General features: G+C 33.7%; 1 protein-coding gene across 3 annotated transcripts; it reads right to left on the reverse strand.

The window, feature by feature from the left end:
• Window positions 1-8,764: 8,764 nt before the first annotated feature.
• Window positions 8,765-15,490, reverse strand: LOC127863743 (solute carrier family 22 member 16-like). Of its 3 annotated transcripts, none has more exons than XM_052403384.1 (10): window positions 15,359-15,490; window positions 14,482-14,778; window positions 14,082-14,304; window positions 13,618-13,816; window positions 13,172-13,405; window positions 12,508-12,642; window positions 12,118-12,200; window positions 11,587-11,704; window positions 11,190-11,262; window positions 8,765-10,791 (listed from the first exon to the last, which is right to left on the reverse strand). In XM_052403384.1, the coding sequence occupies exons 2-10, from the start codon at window positions 14,764-14,766 to the stop codon at window positions 10,564-10,566; spliced, it is 1,578 nt and encodes a 525-aa protein (XP_052259344.1). In that variant the 5' UTR covers window positions 14,767-14,778; window positions 15,359-15,490; the 3' UTR covers window positions 8,765-10,563. The 3 variants fall into 3 exon arrangements, with proteins under 3 accessions (XP_052259344.1, XP_052259343.1, XP_052259345.1); XM_052403383.1 differs by lacking the exon at window positions 15,359-15,490 and adding an exon at window positions 15,118-15,256; XM_052403385.1 differs by lacking the exon at window positions 15,359-15,490 and adding an exon at window positions 15,118-15,256 and having other exon boundaries at window positions 10,632-10,791; window positions 11,179-11,262.
• Window positions 15,491-19,976: the final 4,486 nt, after the last annotated feature.

The raw sequence follows: 19,976 nt of genomic DNA on the forward strand, positions 1-19,976 counted from the left end.
CATCAAACTTAAAGTTGTCCTCAGAACTTCTTCTTTAACATTCGATAACTTTACATGACACTTCTTTTGTTCATAATCAAACAAAGTCTAAATCCAAATCATAGCGTTCGCGTTTGTCAAAATAAAGATTATCGACCTGAAGCAGGTTTGATCTATTAAATGAGAGATAAAGATTTCCGTTAAACTTATTATAAATAAAAACGGCGAAGCGGATTTCTAATCATTGCACAAAGATGCCCCGAATATTCAATTATATGATAATTTGTTTCGAAAGATATTTTTATCCAAGAAAAAGAAGTGCGTCATAACGTTTCAAAGCTGGTGCTCTGGTTTGTATCCAATCAGCGAATAGTAAAATGGTAATTAAACTAATAAATAATAATATCGGACAATATACAACATTGCTGACAAAAATTGATTTTACATTTAGTGCTATCCTATGATTTTTGCCCTGCATATTACTAAAATTTTGACACTTGCCTTAAATAAAAGACTAGCGATTTGAAACTCTCCTTTTATCACATGCTATACCCTGTGTCCAATGTAATACAACCATTACATATTTTTTTATATTACACATGTGCAATACAACATTTTTAAGCGTTTTCATTGGCTTAGTTTTCGTTTATTGACTAATCGCATTTTGTTATTTTGCTTTGTAAAAGCCGAGGCATTCCAAATGACGTCAGGAAATGTAAACAATATTCGAGATTTATCATTATGTTTGATTAAATATTTATTTAATTTGGTCATTTAAAAGCATGTGATAAAAAAGATCTGACACTCGTTGTCATATCATACCATATTTTATTAAACTCGTCCAGGAAATTCGTTAGTAAGCTCGCCAAAGGCTCGCTTACTAACATAATTCCTGAACTCGTTTGATAAAATATGGTATGATATGACAACTCATGCCAGATCCTATATGTATTATATTTTGGAGTTTCCTTATTTCTATATTTTTTATATTTATCTACATGATAAGAAATACTAATGACTTATTTAATAATTGAGAAAATAAAGACTTATAGCCATGCTGGAGAAAATTGTGTCTCTTTAAATGATATGTTTACTTGATTCACATACAGTCATAAGCTATGTGAGACGATGTCGCAACATATTACATTATACTTTGACATTAAAAATAGCAATTTTAATCTCAAACTGTCAGTCATCCCAACTTCGAAAACGGTCAAACGCAAATTACGAAATAGATTTGAGAATTTCTTAAAGCTTAAATCGGTTTAGCATTCCCATTAAGCGTCCAACAATTATCGGCGCTGAATCTCGAAATAAAGATTGAATCGTTAAACGTTGCTTAAATGAATAAGAGGCGAAACCATTCAAGTGTGGACATTGGGACTCTGTTGATGACAATAAATACCTTTTATTTATTGTGTACTTGAGTTTATTGAAATAAATGCATGCATGTCTGAAGATGAAGAAATAAGTGTTGTATGATAATTGAAAATATCGTAAGGGTTTGAACTCTTTTATAGAAGTTAATTTAAGATTAAATGCTTATTTGTTGAATGCCGTCGATAATTATGCGTCAAAGAAAAAATGTGCTACAAGATTTGAACATAATTTAATTTTAATAACAGTTCATACAGTTAATAATAACAGACAAAAAATCTCATAGATTTTTGTATTTGCATTTTTGTATTTATCTTAATCCAACTACACGACGATTACATTTTCATTGCAACATTTTGGAAAACCTTGGGCATGTAAACATGGTTTCTAATTGGGCGAGTTTGCTCGCTTTTGGCAATAAAATAAAACAAATAATGTAGTGATACGGTGATTTAAAAATATTCGCTTTCACGTCATTTGAGTTCACAATCAAATGTTTTCGTATTTGTCACAAAAACGTTTATTGTTTCCGCGTGTTGCATTTTCAGAGTTCGTATTCATTTCTATCTTTTAAATATGTATATATGTGAACTTCAATTAATGAGTAATTTTTCGGGTCAGTTCAGGTTAAAGAATATGTTCACCACGGGTAGTTAAACCAAAACCAATTTGAATAAAATTCAATTAGTCTGATGTTTCGTTCTTAACGATGAACACAATTATAGAGAGGTTAATTTTGCCACATTTAATTAAGCGTTACTAAGTAGTGTCTAACATTACTAGTGAATGTCTAACACCAAAGAAGATTAGTAGCGAAAACGATTATTGGAAACGCTGTTTAAAGGTTTAAAGATATCCTCAAATACATGTATGACTAGGTTAGGCCACTCCAAATTGATTTGTTGGTATACGGATGTTTTTGAAAAAAAGTTGAAGAGGCGAGCGAAAAAAAAGTATTCTAATACTTTTAAATTATTGTCCCTGTGACTCTGTTAGAACCAGCCTTTAATGGATTTTATGTTTATTTTTTGCTCACTTAAAATTGTGTTATAGGAAAAATGTGCCTACATGTAGGGAAATACCGTCCATATGCCCATTTAAGGAAGAAAAGGCATAACAAATCTTTCGTCATGTTTCCCGATGTTGTTTCAAATTGAACATGCTTCAACGGTATCTTCTGATAGTTGCATGTTCGAACGTGAACAAACACATTCAAATAAGTCACAGATCGAAGCAGATGTGTTTATATGTATAAGGGTCAGCTGCAGCAAATTTTCACCGCAATTTGTTAAAACGGTCACGACAGCGAACGATGTGCTGCTCACGTAGGAAGCCATTTCTTCTAGTCGTCTCGATCAAATTTTTGAGCGTCTTCAGTTATCGATTCAAAAGGTTACGAAACACTATATTTGGCATTCGTATTCAGCGTCGAAATCGTTTCTGCGAGATTGCTTTTTTTCACAAATTAAAAACACACACATGCGGCTATGGTTACAGAAGGTTACATGAGTGCGAGCGGTAAAAAATTATATATTGTTTTTCCATTTTGAAAAAAATAGGTGCGGCAAATCCGACGACCAACAAATCAATTTAGAGTGGCCTTATATCTTTTTGATCAGAATTTAGTTGGGTCGATCATGTGTTTTTACTACAGCAAAACAGCCGAAACGGCTCTATTCAGATACACGCAGATAATTAACACACCTATTGCTCTATTTAATGTGATCTGGAAGAATAACATGTGCAAGATGTGTTCTATTTATACTCCGAAAACCATTTTGGCAACACGACATAAACCTGGCACTGACATATATGCATGTAACAGTACCGTGACTTAAAAATTTGTGTCCTTACAAGAAGCGAATTTAGTCAAATCAAATGTACTATTATTTTTCAAAGCGAACAAGAACAGAACCGAATTTAAATATTGGAAACAACCTTTGCGTACAATCGCAAATGATTTTCTACCACAAAAGGTCCTACGATGTTCTCTGTCACTAAGCATTAGCGTTTCTACAGAAACAGATCCTGTAAATATTTAAAGGAAACACATGGGGAGATTGTAAACATTCCGTTCGACAAAGTTTGCAAGCGAATTACCTTATTTACACAAAATTGTGTCCAATTGTCTCACTAAATGAGCATTTAAAGTGTTCTGGTATTCCAACGCATCATTTTGTTTTATGCAAACTCCTTCACATGGTGTTTGTTTCTTTCTTATTATGAGCAGAACTGTTAATCGATATATAGTGAGTTATATACATCTATATATGCACACTATTTTATGAAATATATACTCGAGGAAATTCATATAAAACTAGAATATGTGTATCATATCATATTATTGTCCCTGTTGATGAATTTAGAAATAATACATTCCAAAAAACACCACCAGGAGACCAAAATTATCAGGTCTTGAAATTGAAGCAGACACGAGTGAAAATAGAAAACTGGGCATACAAATGGAAAAATTAAGTTAAAACCTAATTACAAAATTGACTGTATTGAAAAACGGTTTAGAGTCAAGACGGCTTTTGTTATGTACGGTAATCATATGTTAACCAGCAGTTAATTTTCTCAACACGAAGAACGTCCGAAAAGGGAAATAACGTTCTAAATCTGATATGTTTAACTTTTTAAACTGGGAAAAACGGCAATTAAGATGGGAGATGTTAAAGACTTGCACTTTACCGGAAAACATAACAGACATTTTAATCGATTCTGGAATAGGAAGCAATCAGCACGTTTAGACGAACAATTGCCTTTGTGCCGACATAAAAATGTATGTTGTTATGCAAGATTCTTTAAAAGAAGGATACAAACTGCAATAAACACTGACGGGAATTAACGTTAAATCTTATTTCAAAAAAGCGTACGATTTTATTAACAGGGTTAAATTATGGAGACGTCTTACACGAATTGGAATACATGGACAAATGTTCTCCAGTATAAAATCTTTGTATAGTTCAGTTTCTTCCTGTGTCCGGTTGAATGGGTTAAAGACAGACTGGTTTGATGTCAATTGTGGCTAAAGACAAGGGTGTTCGTTGTCGCCTTTATTGTTCAATTTTTATATCAATGATCTAGCTACTTACTTAAAAGCTACTGGTATAGGTATAAAGGTCGATGAAGACATTATTTGTATTCTGTTATATGCAGACGACATTGTATTACTAGCAGATAGTCAACAAAGTCTACAATTATTGTTAAACCATTTAGATAGCTGGTGTTCGTCAAATGATATGGTTATTAACGATAAGAAAAGAAATTTTGTTCACTTCAGACCTAATAGTATCCAAAAATGTGACAGTGTTTTCAAATGTGGTGAATCAGTGGTGTCAACCGTGGATAGATATACCTACCTGGGTATTTTATTGCAAGACCATTTGGACTTTAATATTACAGACAAGGTGGTTGCACAGAGTGCTAGTCGGGCGTTGGGGCTCCTTATAACTAAATGTAAAACTGCAGGAGGGTTTACATACGATGTCTATACTAAGTTGTATGAGAGTTTAGTTTGGCCCGTGATAGAGTATGGCTCGGCAAGTTGGGGAACAAAATCCTTTTCATGTATAAGCGCAGTACATAATCGGGCGATGAGGTTTTTTCTAGGGGTTGGTAGATATACTCCCAATGCAGCTGTAGCAGGCGTATTGGGTTTTGTTCCTACTATTGCGCGACAGTGGAAAAGTATATGCAGTCATTGGTGTCGATTGTCTGCAATGCAAGAATGCAGACTTAACAAACGAATTGCACTCTGGGCTCTATCCAAGGGTAAAGGTAACTGTAGAAACTGGTGCTATTTAGTTAAAACTAAGATTAGCGTTTTAAACTGTGAAGAGTTTTGTGATTTGAGTAGCTTGAATACTAATTATACACTACCTGTAATTGTAAGAGACAAGATTTTTTAATAGTATGTAGTACAGGCATGCAACTATTAATCGTGAGGGAAGTGGTCGAGGTAATGGACGTAATAAACTTAGGAAATATTGTTTGTTTAAACACATCTATGGTTCTGAAAATTATTGTAAAATGATCCTGCCTTTAAATCACCGTACAGCATTTAGTAAATTCAGGTGTGGTGTAGCACCACTTAGGATCGAAACTGGACGATATGAAAATTTCGATGTCATTGATCGAAAATGTTCATTCTGTGACTCGATTGAAGATGAGTCTCATGTTCTGTTTCAGTGTTCTGTGTACAGCCATATTACACATGTTCTCACCCAGAAAGCCTGTATAGTTAACCAAAACTTTGAAAATATGTCATTGTTAGAGGAGACTATTTCGGTGTTCTCTGACCCACTTTTGATAAGAATAACTGCCAAATCCTGTTTTGAAATTCTTAAATTACGCTCATTATACCTATGTAAATAACTAGATAGAGGATTTTAAACAAACTGGTCAACTGGTATTTTATTCACCTATGTGTAATACTTTGTATTTTAATCTTTGAGTAATTGTACTCAACATGGTTGTAAATATGTATAGTTGGTTTTATGGTTGTATAGTTAACAGTTGCTCTTTATTGCCTAGCAATATAAATTGGAACACTGTGATGTATCAATAGCTGACTTGTGTCTTAACACTTTCTTCTTCAACATCAAATTCTTAAATTATCCAGTGGTGCCTTGTTTTAGTACCATTATAATGTCAAGTAGCCTTATTTAGGCCAATATTCTCTTGTTTGTTAGACATCACTACGTTTTCCATTGTCCGACTATATTTGTACAATGATTAGCAATGGCTAATTTGTTTGTACAGACAATGTATGTTGTTATGCATGTAATGTATATCAAAGTCCCTTTTTAAGGCTTTTGTATAGTGGTCATATGCAATGTATCAATTTTATGGATCTTAAAAGACATATACTAGGTAAGAAGTATATATCATCACCACTAATCAGCTTACCGTGGTATGTCATGATGGTGGAATGTTCTCTTTTGGTGGTTAATTATTTGTGCGATAATGTCACAATTCACAGTATTGGATAATATTCGACAACAAATCTGTATGACAAATAGTAAGATTGGTGGTGGCAATATAGATTTTAACACGCATATTAATTGTCATGTATAAGTCTTCTAAGTCTCTTATAACTCATTCTATAAGTGGCCAATGTTTTATCTTATTGTTTTATATATGCAAATCTGTGATAAATGTTAATATTGGATGAGACTATAATAAATAATAAATCTTAATCTGTTAGCATGAATTCTGTAATTGGTAGTTGAACAGTGAATAGCGTTACAAATATAAAAGTATGAGCTCGTTCTGCAGTACTAAGAAAACACAAGAAACTTAATTAAACATAAAAGTAAGAAAAATATGGATATTGTCCTATTTTAAATTAGACATTTATAATGAAAGCATATGCATTGCTTATTATATGTTAAAACAAGACATAATGTCAAAATATTCAGACAGTATCGAACCTGTAACTATTTTGAAGAAATAAATTACAGAATGTCTTATCAAATGCCAATATGTTTTAGAGGGTAGTCACTTGAATGACCACATAAGGCTAAGTTTGCCTCAAAATAACTTTCCTATTATAAATGACTACTTGGACACACCAAATCTAATTTCGCTCATTGCAATATACGCGAACATAAGGAACATTTTTTTTAAAACTTTATTTTACGAAATAGTGTACGAAACATTCGTTGACTTTGGGTGTTTATGGGCTTTTAATGTAGTTATGTTTGTCCTTGTCGATTTTCCGGTTGTCTTAAAAAAAATATATAGATCTATAGCAATAGTAAAAATTTAAACGCTACATGTGGTCTGGTAACATAGATTAAACAAGATATAGAGGATATTTGTTCATGTCAGTGTAAGATCGGCAGCGCCACTCGTGAAAATATATTTTCTATGATCACTCGTGAAATAACAAACGATCTTACACTGACATGAACACATGTTCTGTTTCTTTTTAACTCAACTACACATACAAACATGATCGACCTCTTTTGATGACTTAAAATGATATTTATTATTTTAAATTTGATAAAAGCAAACGCCTTATTAAGCTCCAATTAAGAAGTGTTAATGTCAATTACAATGTTGTTTTTAAATCTGTATTGACATAGCTCATCATAAGTGGCAAATGGCTGCTGATTTATTTTTTCGTACGTTTGTCTATTTCCTAATAATAAGTATTATGAAAGAAAATGTTAACAGTTCAACTAAACCATAAGTTGTTTTTTACGAATAACTATGTGTTGTAAACAGAACCGAATTACACACACACACAATTTTGTTCTGGTATCATTGTTCTTGCATTTACGCCAGTTGGTATAAACTTCTTCTTAGACAGTTCTTCTTTGTACGACCATCAAACAGAGGTGCTTTGGTGCACACTTGCCTTTAATAAAGGACTACAGGATGACAACACGGATTTCTTTTGCCTCGACTATAACCTTACCCCTACAAACATTTTGATACGTAGTATGCATGGGTCACCATATTGTTTGGAAAGTTGGTCAACGAAGTGTTTGCTATGAATCGATCTTCTTCTTAGCTTTACTTGATATAATTCTTACATATACCACATTAAAGCGAGATTATACGATTTTGATATGTGAAAAAAATGATACATTTAAGACGAATTTCATAAAATGCAGCAAATACAAATAAGCGCCCCGAGCAGATTGTGACGAAGATAATTCGTACATATTTTTCTACAATAACCGATGCATTCGTCTTTTTAGTAAGTGTTCGGGTGTCGTATGAATCGATACCGCTGCAGGAATTTCAAATGAACCGTTAAACTTAATTTAGATTCAAACCGTACATGCATGATATACATGCTGGCGAATTCGGCTGTACAGCCTTTTTCGATTTCAGAATTAAATATCTGGCTTATTTAGCATTTTTCGACACATGTTCTTCTTAACTTTTATTTTAGTTTATATTGAAATATATGTATAATAAGTTTTTAGCACATTTTATATTAATTAATAAATATTTGACAAGATCGTATATACCCGCTTTAAAGATGGCCGACAAGAAGCCATCTTGGATTTGTTTAATGTTCGATAGATTTACATCTCCGCGAAAGTTGACTGATGTGATGAAAAAAATGCATGCTCGTGTTTGATATAATATTTTCGTGGACAATATTCGAATTGGCGAAACCAAAAACTGTTTAACTTTTCCATTAAGCGGCTGACACTCAAAGGCTGTCTTTTACATTAAACGTCTGGTACTAATTGGCGAATATTGAATTGTTTAATGTTTCTTTAATGAATACGAGGCTTAATCCTTTTATTGGACATTTGAACTATATTTAGGACGAGAAATTTGTCAATTCATCTTTCGTGTTGTTGAGTTAATTAAAATAAGTATATGCATGTCTGAAGATGAAGACGTACGTCTTGTTTGATAATTAAAAATAACGTAAACATAGGTTTGAATTTTTATTAACATTCTATTCATTTTAATATTATTGGTTTGTCGTCAATAATTATGATTCCAATACAAGCACATTTATCAATACACGATTTGAACAGTGGTAAATCATGTGTCATAATATTTGTAGTAACAGTCACTAGAAATCTCATACAGTGTTTGTATTTGCATGTAGTTAAAAGCCCATCAACACTCATAATCATCGAATAGTTCTTACTATATTTCGAAAAAAATAAAGTTGACACATAAAAAATCATTGTTCCTTTTAACAATAGCCAAATGCGCAACGCTAGATGTGGTCTGGTAACATAGATTTAACAATATACAACATTTTGCAGTGTGTCGCATAAAAAGATATTGCTGCAGGAAATTGAAATTGAATATATTGTTTCACACATAATAAAAACGAGCATTTTGTATCTCGTTAAATCTATGTTACCATACCACATCTAGCGTTAACATTTTGACTATTGCTATAAGGAACACAAATATTTAATGGCCTACCTTTATTGTACGAAATATTTGCTAAATACTTGTTGATTTTGAGTATTTATGTTACTATAATCATTTCCCAAACTACAATTTAATCAAATTATCATTGAAACATATTGCAACACCTGGCGTATAAAGTGGGGTTTATAACGGGAAGTGTTTTATTCGATCTTAGACATTTAGGAATAATTAAAGCCTTATTAAAATATACCATGATATATGTGTATAAATCTTAAGCAAATATTTGTTTCTGTTTTCACAAAACGAATATGTGTCATATTTCACGATATATCATTGTTTGATAAATTATTATGTCAGAAATTCTACTGCTAGTACAATAGGTGTAAGAATCTGCAAATAACTCTCATAAATTGATCTATGAATTATTTTATAGATTTAGAATTTAATTAACAATATATGATGCCACATATAACGTTCAAACATTTAAAGCAAAGTAGAAACATTTATGCAAGCAAACACATAAAAAACGTGTAACTTAAAAGGAATAACTATTTACAAGTAAATGAATGTTTAATTCTTATCGCAAAATATGTTATACACTTAAGCATTCAATTGTATGTGACATATTATAAGGTAGAAAAAATAAGGGGTAGTTCATGACAGTTTTAAATACCATTTAACATACTCAAATTATTTATTTGGCAACGTTTGAATTTTGATGGAGTCTAGAAATAAGTTGTGGTTAACCATATAATGTCTGGATATAACATCATCCTTAACTGGCAAATCTTTATATATGGAAGCCGTATTTGTGTAAATATATACGGATAATCTAACCTCTTAACATAATGGCTATATAAATTCTATATTATGAATCGTATTTTGTAATAATGCATACGTAACAAAAAATATAATTTATAAAGCAGTTTCGTGTGCTTTTTATATTAAAGCCATTGTATTTGTACTAAGCCTGCTCGACAATTACGTACTTACCTTTGACCTCATCTCTGGTAAGGTTATTTTAAAGGAGTCTTTGTCTAATACTATATTGTCAAAATCACATAGTAAAATACATCTAACATTTGGTCACTCTTTACCCTAATAGACTAGGTAACATGTGCGAAACCATTCCATGTCGTTGTTCATTCTATAACAACTCAGCTACTACTCACTGTAGTCTGGTCCTGTGCTCTAATGTTAAAATATCATCGGAAACGATTGTTTTCTTTAAAAAATGTTAATGCTATTCAAGCAATTTAAAATGTTTATTCAAAATTTTATAGAACGAAGGTTTACTTTGCGACGTTTTCATTGAGAGCCTGGATTTACGTTTATAGGTTGTCAGTATTTTAGATCACTTTCTCCCGTATCTTGGTGCGGTTTTAAACCATCATCTGTTTTGTCTGGACTGCTTTTAAGCACAGTTGTTACGGTTACAAGGTTCTTCTCGGAACTGAGCGTGTCATCAAGCTCCTTGCCGCTCGTGTCCGGGAACGTGCAGCATATTACAGCGGAGATGAGAAGTAATGCGGTGCTTATGAAGTACATCACGCCAGGTACCGATTCATTCTGCAGGTAGAGTGAATAAAATGTGTTTCATATTGTTACCAATATTCTTCTAACGGTTTTAATTGAACATGTGAAGCATTTGTAGATTGTTGGATGAACACCAACAAAGCATTTCATCTTTAGTTTTATATACATAGTTCGTATGAAAACAATAATTATCATACATATAGTTTTTATACCACAATGAAGTTTCTATGCATGTCTGATCTTTACAGCGAGGAGTTGATTGAAATTAGGGAACACATGTCATACATATACGCAATTTCAAATACATGATCATTCACTTACGAATGACACGATTGCGAATAGCATTTGCAAACGCGTGATAGATGATGATATTTTAATTCAAATTCTAGGGATAAGGTGTTTTAAACTTTTGTTCCTTACAACTTTCTTACCAAGAACACAATCTGTGGAGCCACCATACCACCAACTCGTGCTGCCGTGTTGTGCAAACCATACGCTATCGTTCTAAAAATGATTGCAAATAATATTTCTTATTTTAACAACCGGTATAAAATCATGCATAAAACGTGGAAAAGATTTTTGCTATGTGCTATGCTGTTTAATTCTTGTTCAACGTTTTATTCTGCTTATTGAAGATGTGTTGTCGTTTTTTGAAACACGTGATATGAACAAAAACTGAGAATGATTGGGGCAAATATGACCTTAGTAATTTGAATTTTAAAAGCAAGTACTAAAATTGTTTTTAGTAACAATCTCGTCCAATATTAAGACTATCAAATACTAAGGACAGTATTGCTTAAACCTTAAAAATGTACTTGTTTGGCTTACCTGACTACAGTGGGATAGAGCTCCACTTCGTATGTAATGATACAGCCCCATCCGACAGCTAGGCCAAGCTTTGAAGCCAAAGCAAACACGTTTGTGACAAGGCCGCGATGCGGAGTGTCTACATAAAAAAGCTTAAAATCGTATGCCAAATGTAAACCGGGGAGAATGCAACGATCATTTACACATTCGTTTTAGTCTGCAGTCTACTTTAGACGAGACATAAGAGGATAATTATTACGTATCTGCTCTGCAAACGCTGTGCATCATACCATTAATTTTATTCATCACCTCTTTTATATGGATTTAATATTTAAAACCTTAAATTGCAATAGCAATAAACGCGTGTAACCAGCATTAGAGTTTTAAATATAATTTTATTTGTTGTTGTGTCAAAACCAATTTTTTGAGTAACCGGTTAGGACCTTGATGAGAGGTCAGCGGTTTTGTGAAAATGTGTGACAAATAAACACAGATGATTGTAACTAATTAATTAGAAACCTTAACCTTATTCCGCTGTTATCACATACCCACCTATATACTGTACGATGCCGGCAGCTAACCCACAGAGAGTCGTGAACTGTATAGTCGCCATAAGACACTTCTTACTGCCAAATCTGATCAACAGATAAGTACAAAAGGAAACCGCAATTTGGTATATACAAAATGCAACAGTTGAGTACGCTATGTTCTATAAGTATAACTCCGCCAATAATGGCGAACAACAACAAACTCTGGTGAAACGTATGGCACAACAAATCAATTATTGTCCACGGGCGGTTCTTTAAGTTAATTTCGGAACTAAGCGTTTTTGCTGTAGCTGTAAAACTAAAGGAAACAAACAAGAAAATGAGTGAACAAAACATCAAAGGAAATTTACTAGAAACCTTTCAAAAAGTATTAAGTTTCCATTCCTTCAGGTACCTGTTCACGAAGTACATGATGACGAAAGAAGCGGGCGTCTCGATAATGTTCAGAAGAAACATGTTCATGTACAGGTTCCCGGCCAGGCTGCCCACACCAAACGTGAGGCCGTAGTAAGAAAAGCTGATGGTAATCCTGTTGCAAGAGCGCAGTGTGAACAGTGAATGTTTAAGTGTAGAAATTTGTTTTTACATATTTTTGTTAAATTGTGGCTCTTTTGATACCATAAGTAAAATAAAATTAGAATTAAAATGATGATATAAGTTAAGTATTAGTTATCGCCGATCCATACAAAAAAAAAATTCAGAAGGAATTTGAACAAGTTAAATCAACTAAACTAGGTAATGTGACGATGAACCTAATATTGCTTGTTTAATTTAATAGGTATTTATTATATAATGCTTTCGTTGAAAATATAATTAAATACAAACAAACTCCAGTTGTATTAGCAGTGGATAATTATTATTCTACTACAATGTACAATGTTCCTAATTTTAGACAAGTGCCAAATTGTCATTTCATGAGAAATATTACGAAACTACAAGATTAACGCAAACAATAATTAATAGTACTAGTAATACCGCCTTGGAGCGGTAAATGAAAAGCACAACGTCGAGGGTTTGAAACGGTTTTAGAGGCGCTTCTTTTGAGCTATGGAATTTACCATATAAAGATGAGACCTAAGGTAATATTTCCCATTCTTCTTTCTTTAAACAGGTCAATAACAGAGTGTGTATCCTTAGAGTTGTCGCTTTGAGCGTGCAGTGTAGCCACTTCTATGAGTTTGCTAGTGTTCGGTTTCGGCTTCTTGTTCATTCGGGCTATTCGATTGATCAAGTTGTTGGCAGCGTTATAACGACCTTTTGTTATTAGCCATCGTACACTTTCATCAATGAAACTGTTTCAGAGAAAAAATAAAGCGATATATAGAAACTCTAATCTTATATCGAGTAAATAAGCACTCATATGGTTGCATACAGTGGGTATATACAAATTAAAACTAACTTTGTTGTAAAGTGTTGCAAATGAAAATATCATAAAAAAATTAATATCTGCGATGCCCAAATAATATGATATATAATATGTCGTTATTAAATATGTATAACTTACAAAAATGTAAGAAGAAATGGGAGCACAATGACGGCATTTGCAAGATGGATGTGTCTCCAGTCCTTTAAAAGCCAAGCAACAAGAGCAAGACTGGAACATCCAATCGCCCAGGTGGGGACAGCGATGATGCGAGTCCGCCAGACAGACGGAGCCATTTCTGTGATCAAGTTCATATGCACCGTCAGGAAAAAGCCAATTCCTACAAAAAGTAATTTGAACACCATTACTAGTTTGAGTACACTCCTTTTATTGACGCCTGTAACAAAACTATGGAAATATTTTCATAAATTTGATGAAGACAGACTCTCAAAACTTCAAAATAAAAGTAATATAACCAGAGGACAAATCACGATTTAAAATCCCTTATCATAATTACATTAAACGTTTAAACACAGTTTATTATGCAATTTGATGTCTTGTAAAAGCAGAATATAAATACGCATAAATTTGATATTGATGCATACCCATTCCAAGTGCAAATCGAATGACGGCATACATCTGCCAGTTCACCGAAAAATATGCAACAATGTTGAAAACAAACAGGATCAGTTGAGAAAGATAGAATGTAGGTTTGCGGCCTATAAGGTCGCCAAGGTGACCGGAAATGAAGCATCCAACCAGCACACCGGCCATCTGAATAGTTGTTATAATTGCCACTATCCAACTCCGTTCACAAACAAGGTCCCACTGAAAATATAACTTCTTGTTTCATGTTAACTGCTCACAAAGCATGCGCATATAATTACCCATAAATGCATTAGTACGAACGCATTTATCAATACGTGTTTTGAAGAATTAAATAATGTCTAAACAGTCACATTGTCATTTAACCAATGTGTTTGTTTTTCATACAAAAGTAATTACCTCGTCTACAACAGTATGAATGCTGTTCTCGAAAACAACATTATCGCATTGTCCAGTGCCGTTTTCAATTTTGCATGCGTTATCAAAGAGAAATGTCGCATTTGATAGCAAGATGTGTGGGTGATCGCATCGGAAATTTGAACGTTGGCCATTAAATGTCATATGAAGCATGCTCAATGCGGCACCAATCTTTGCACCCTGACCGACAAAAGCTGTCAACCATTGGGAGCGGCCGCAACCCCCTAAATCCGTCACAAGGTCAACAAGTAAAGCGCTGTAGGACATCCTTCTTCGCGGCTAGACAAATATGAACAAGTTAGTTAGTTAAGTGTAATTAAGCGTTTTACACGACAAAGACTAATGTGATATGAACACGTATTTATGAATCCAAACAGATATCGTATTTGAAAATAGCATTGCTACATTTGGACGGAAACATCAAATTTCTTATACGTTTAAGAAATATTAGTCACTGCATCCAAATATGGGATAATTTCTTCATTACAATCTGTACAAATGTGCACATGATAGATTTAAGACATACGATAGTCCAGTGTAAAACCCGCTCAAGGACCGTTCAAGTTGAATTATAAAAAAAAACTGGCATACTTAAATATAAACAAAGTGAAACTTGACCTTCGTCAGTAAGACAACTGTCTTATTATAATTCGTTATGCTTTATTTATGTCAAGGAACCAAACACCGCGCATTGTGTTCAGAATCACAAGAAACAACCAACGACGACGCAACAAAGACAAACACATGCTTAAATACGCGGCAGTGAATTGTTCCAGATAATGAAGTGAATAATACAGACTGTTTACATGTATGTATAATGTGTAAAGCATTATTGAAACAGATTAAAAAACACACTTACGGTTGTGAATTGACCTATCTGAAATAATCCTATGTGTATTGTGGATTGAGCGGATACCAGAAAATGTGCGCTTACAATAACTTATGAAGTTGTGTAACATAACTGATATGGTCGGTCAACATTCTACCTGCATTACAATTTGTATACGGTTTGTCCCATTTGTGTTAAAGGAGGGATTCATCTTTGTTGAGTTCTATTAACTGCATCCACTTGTATGTATATCGTATTTGGAAGTTCAAATAGAATCGGATGAGGGTTCCTGTGTTTGTAAGATTCATGACCTTACTTCGTACAAAATACTCGTCTTTATTGGCCTAACCTAGTCACAAGCTGACTGTCGAGTTTTCCATATTAGGTGGGTAGCTTTTTCAGATGATATTAGTAACTTTAAATCACATCACAACTGTATACAAGACGACGTTATATACAACGGATGCCTGTTATGAAATTGATAATGTAGAACGAAGGGTACTGCATACAAGACGACGTTATATAACACGGATGCCTGTTGTGACGTTGAAAATGTAGAACGAAGGGTACTGCATACAAGACGACGTTATATACTTCGGATGCCTGTTATGACGTTGATGATGTAGAACGAAGGGTACTGAATGCAAGACGACGTTATATACTACAGATGCCTGTATATGACGTTGATAATGTAGAACGAAGGGTACTGCATACAAGACGACGTTATATACTACGGATGTATGTTATGACGTTGATAATGTAGAACGAAGGGTACTGAATGCAAGACGACGTTATATACTACGGATGCCTCTTATGACGTTTATAATGAAGAACGAAAGGTACTGCATACAAGACGACGTTTAATACTACAGATGCCTGTTATGACGTTGATAATGTAGAACGAAGGGTACTGAATGCGAGACGACGTTATATACTACGGGTGCCTGTATATGACGTTGATAATGTAGAACGAAGGATACTGCATATAAAACAACGTTTTATACTACGGATGTATGTTATGACGTTGATAATGTATAACGAAGGGTACTGCATACAAGACGACGTTATATACTACGGATGTATGTTATGACGTTGCTAATGTAGAACGAATGGTACTGGATGCAAGACGACGTTATATACTACGGATGCCTGTTATGACGTTGATAATTTAGACGAAGGGCACTGCATACAAGACGACGTTATATAATACGGATGCCTAATGTGACGTTGTTAATGTAGAACGATGGGTACTGCAAACAAGACGACGTTATATAATACGGATGCCTGATATGACGTTAATAATTTAGAACGAAGGGGACTTTGTAAGATACAATTTAATGTTTATAAATATTTCATTAAGTATATGATAATTTGAAATCTGATGATGAAGCATTCACTTTATGTCGAGGTATATATATAAAATGAGCCGCGTTACGTAATCAGGAGCTTCTTTGTCCGCTAATGAGACCACGACATCTCGCGTGACTTTGTAGCGGACACTTTAGTTCCTTATAAGACAGTGCGAATGCGCAGCCTAGTCTAAAGCTACGCTTGTATGCATGTTGTTTTAGACCCTTGTTCGCATGACGCGGGTCAAATTATATTAATATGTTGGATTAAACAGTTATAGGCAAACGTTTTCAGCTATTAAGAATGTTAAAAAGCTCGATGCATATCTTTTCTTTAAATGAATCACGACGTATTGTCACAAAATTTAACGAACTCAATATAAACTTATTATTCAGTTATTCGCGTTTGTAACCTTTTATAGTTTCATCAATGTCAAATAATGATTGCTCTTAAACGAAACATATTTTTGCATGTGTCTACTTCCTACGTATTATTTCGATCCCAGGTGTACAGTGTTCTTTATTTATTTAATCTGTGACAAAGAGGTGGACAATTTCACTAATTGTTGAACAAGTCCCTTTAAATAGATGAGCAGTGCTCTGTGGAAAATGTGTTAAATGCATGTGCGAAAAGTTTCGTCCCTGATTTTCCTGTGCAGGTCGCACAGGCTAATCAGGGACGACACTATCCGCCTTTATGATATTTTCTGCTTAAAGAATTCTCTTCTAGCCAAAATCTACTTCAGACGAAAAGTGTCGTCCCTAATTAACCTGTGGGGACTGCACTGGTTAATTTCGGGGCGACACTTTTCGGACATGCATTAAACCTCCTTTTCATAAAGCACGGCTAATATGAACTGTTTTACGAATAGGAGTTGTGAAAATGTCCTTTATAACAACATGTCCTAGATACAACCATATCAGTATCTGTTCATTATCATATTCATGTGCCTCTAGTAAATTAGCAACGGAAACATTATGTTGACTTAGAGCGCAAACATATAAGTATACATTCCTATGGACGTTTAAGATTGCAAACTATACTGCATGTATGACCAGTCTCATTGTGCTATTGGTGAATGTATCAAATAGCATGGTTTGACAACCGTAGATAATGTAAAGTGAGATAACATTAAGCTAAACAACTCAAAAATGTACACGAAAATGTCATGTGTAAGATTAAAGAAACCTTCCATGTAGCATCCTGTAGGCAAATATAAAATAATATCTGTTTTATATCTAAAACAAACTCACATCATGATATTTGGTGAATACCTAGCGAATACCAAGCTGGGTATTAGGTATTTTGAGAATAGCACATATCGAGGCAAATCGTGTACTCAGATGGATATTTGGTATTCGAACTAGTTCAAATATTGAGGCAATGTCGAATTTCCAGATGGGAATAGGGTATTTAAATTTTTGCGAATATCCAGCCAAGGTCCCATATATCTGCTTATTAAATATACACAATGGCTGACTAAACTAACAAACGTTCTACTATATATAGGGAATATAGACATGTGATACACCAGATGTTTAACTTAATGACGTAAAACAACCAAACTCTGATAAAGTCTAGAAAGAATGTTTGCGAAGGTCAACGTTAAAATTGTTACATTAAATGCATAGTTTTTTTTTATAAACATGTACATTTTTTATTTAAGGGCGTGCCCGTATTTACGAGAAGTGTGATACATGAAAAGGACACAATTATTGAATGGACATATTTGAAAAGGCTCATATATTCAAATAAATAAAGGGCGCCCAAAATAAAAAATCATCGCAGTGCATATACGCAGGATGTCACTCTTCTTCAATTCCGCTCGAGCTAAATACATGCTCATGGTTTATCAACAATCATGTCCTCTATCTTCTTCCAATTATATCGCAAAACATCAAACCATGAGAGTTTCCAATATTTTAATATAAAAAAGTCGCATGGCAAAATATTGGCAAACTTCTACAATTATCGAACTAGGCTACGTGAAAAGGTCAATTCAACGAATATATGAAGGTAGGGTCAGAACGAATATCGTTTCATCCAACCTTGACATAGTATGACAAATAGCTATGCTTTTGTCCATACAGATCTGACGAAATAAAAGTATTTGACGTGACGAACGATTCTAATGCTACTTTGTGTGAAGTGACGTAAACGTTAATCAATACGAATTGCTGTTATTTAGATGAAATTACTCGATTTGCATAATGGCATGATAATACAAGGTTATATAGTATGAAAATACCCAATTTGCATGAAAGTGCGATATTACAAAAATCTAGCGTTCATTACGATAATTCACATCATAGTTCAAGCGTTCATGAGATATAACTTTTAACTTTTATAACATCAAAAACTCTTTTTTTACATCCACGTTTATGACATTTTAGTTTTGTATGGTACGTATCTATTGATGTATTTTTATAAAAGAAATGTACAACTTACAAATGCGTTATTTTAATATTTGTAATATATTTTCCGTTTTTTTTCGGATTGTGTAATTTTCTTTTTTCGTGTATGTAAAGCAAATGATTATAGAGTGTGTAGAGTGAACGTAGGGTTTCGTTTCGCATCGTTGCTTTTGTTTGCAAACATTTTCTTTGACATTCGTGATGAAAAAAGTAAATGTATCTTTATTCGCAAAATGCAGATCATATTCATTAACCAACTGCAACAGGAAGATAATTTGCAAAATACTTTAGACATAACGTTACGACATACATATTTCGGCTTAAATGTGTACATTATTTTTTTTAATCCGTCTGTCCAATGCCTTCAAATCGAATTTAAATGTACTCAAATCACACTTGAATGAAATTCATGAGCATTTCAGTCGTGTGGAACTTGATATCATTATTAAAGTACACTTTTCGTGTACAACTTGCCGATCTTAGCGGTTGACCAGACCTTAGTACACACATTTTCCAAGTGAATGTCATATTTCATGCTCAAATCAGAGCTACGTTTAGGATTGCCCGTTCAAATGATTACGTGAACAATCGCGACACAAGTTATGTCTTCGACTATACAACACACATATACAAAATTAACATACAATGATCACATATCGTTTATTCATCTATTCGCAGTAACCCAGGTTTTACTAACAAGGTCACACTATTTTTAAGCATAATTTTTGCAACACAAAACGGTAATTTGTGTTTGTTGCTGCAGAACGTTTACGTTAATGCACTTACGTTACGACAACATCTGTACGCTTTGCTATGCTGAAGAACCGTTCGTCTCCTAAATTGTTGTCATTGACATAGCGCATGGTGTCAAGTCCGAAACATAT

The sequence above is a fragment of the Dreissena polymorpha genome, unplaced genomic scaffold, assembly GCF_020536995.1.
Source record: "Dreissena polymorpha isolate Duluth1 unplaced genomic scaffold, UMN_Dpol_1.0 chrUn032, whole genome shotgun sequence".
Classification (NCBI taxonomy): Eukaryota; Metazoa; Mollusca; class Bivalvia; order Myida; family Dreissenidae; genus Dreissena; species Dreissena polymorpha.

Bases quoted from the DNA above. Each gene is read 5' to 3' on its own strand.
- LOC127863743 (XM_052403384.1), bottom strand. From the start codon at position 14,766: ATGTCCTACAGCGCTTTACTTGTTGACCTTGTGACGGATTTAGGGGGT. The intron at 14,305-14,481 runs GTAATTACTTTT...TTATATTTTCAG, and splicing joins TTCATACTGTTGTAGACGAG to TGGGACCTTGTTTGTGAACG. The intron at 11,705-12,117 runs GTGGGTATGTGA...TTTTTTATGTAG, and splicing joins CGGCATCGTACAGTATATAG to ACACTCCGCATCGCGGCCTT.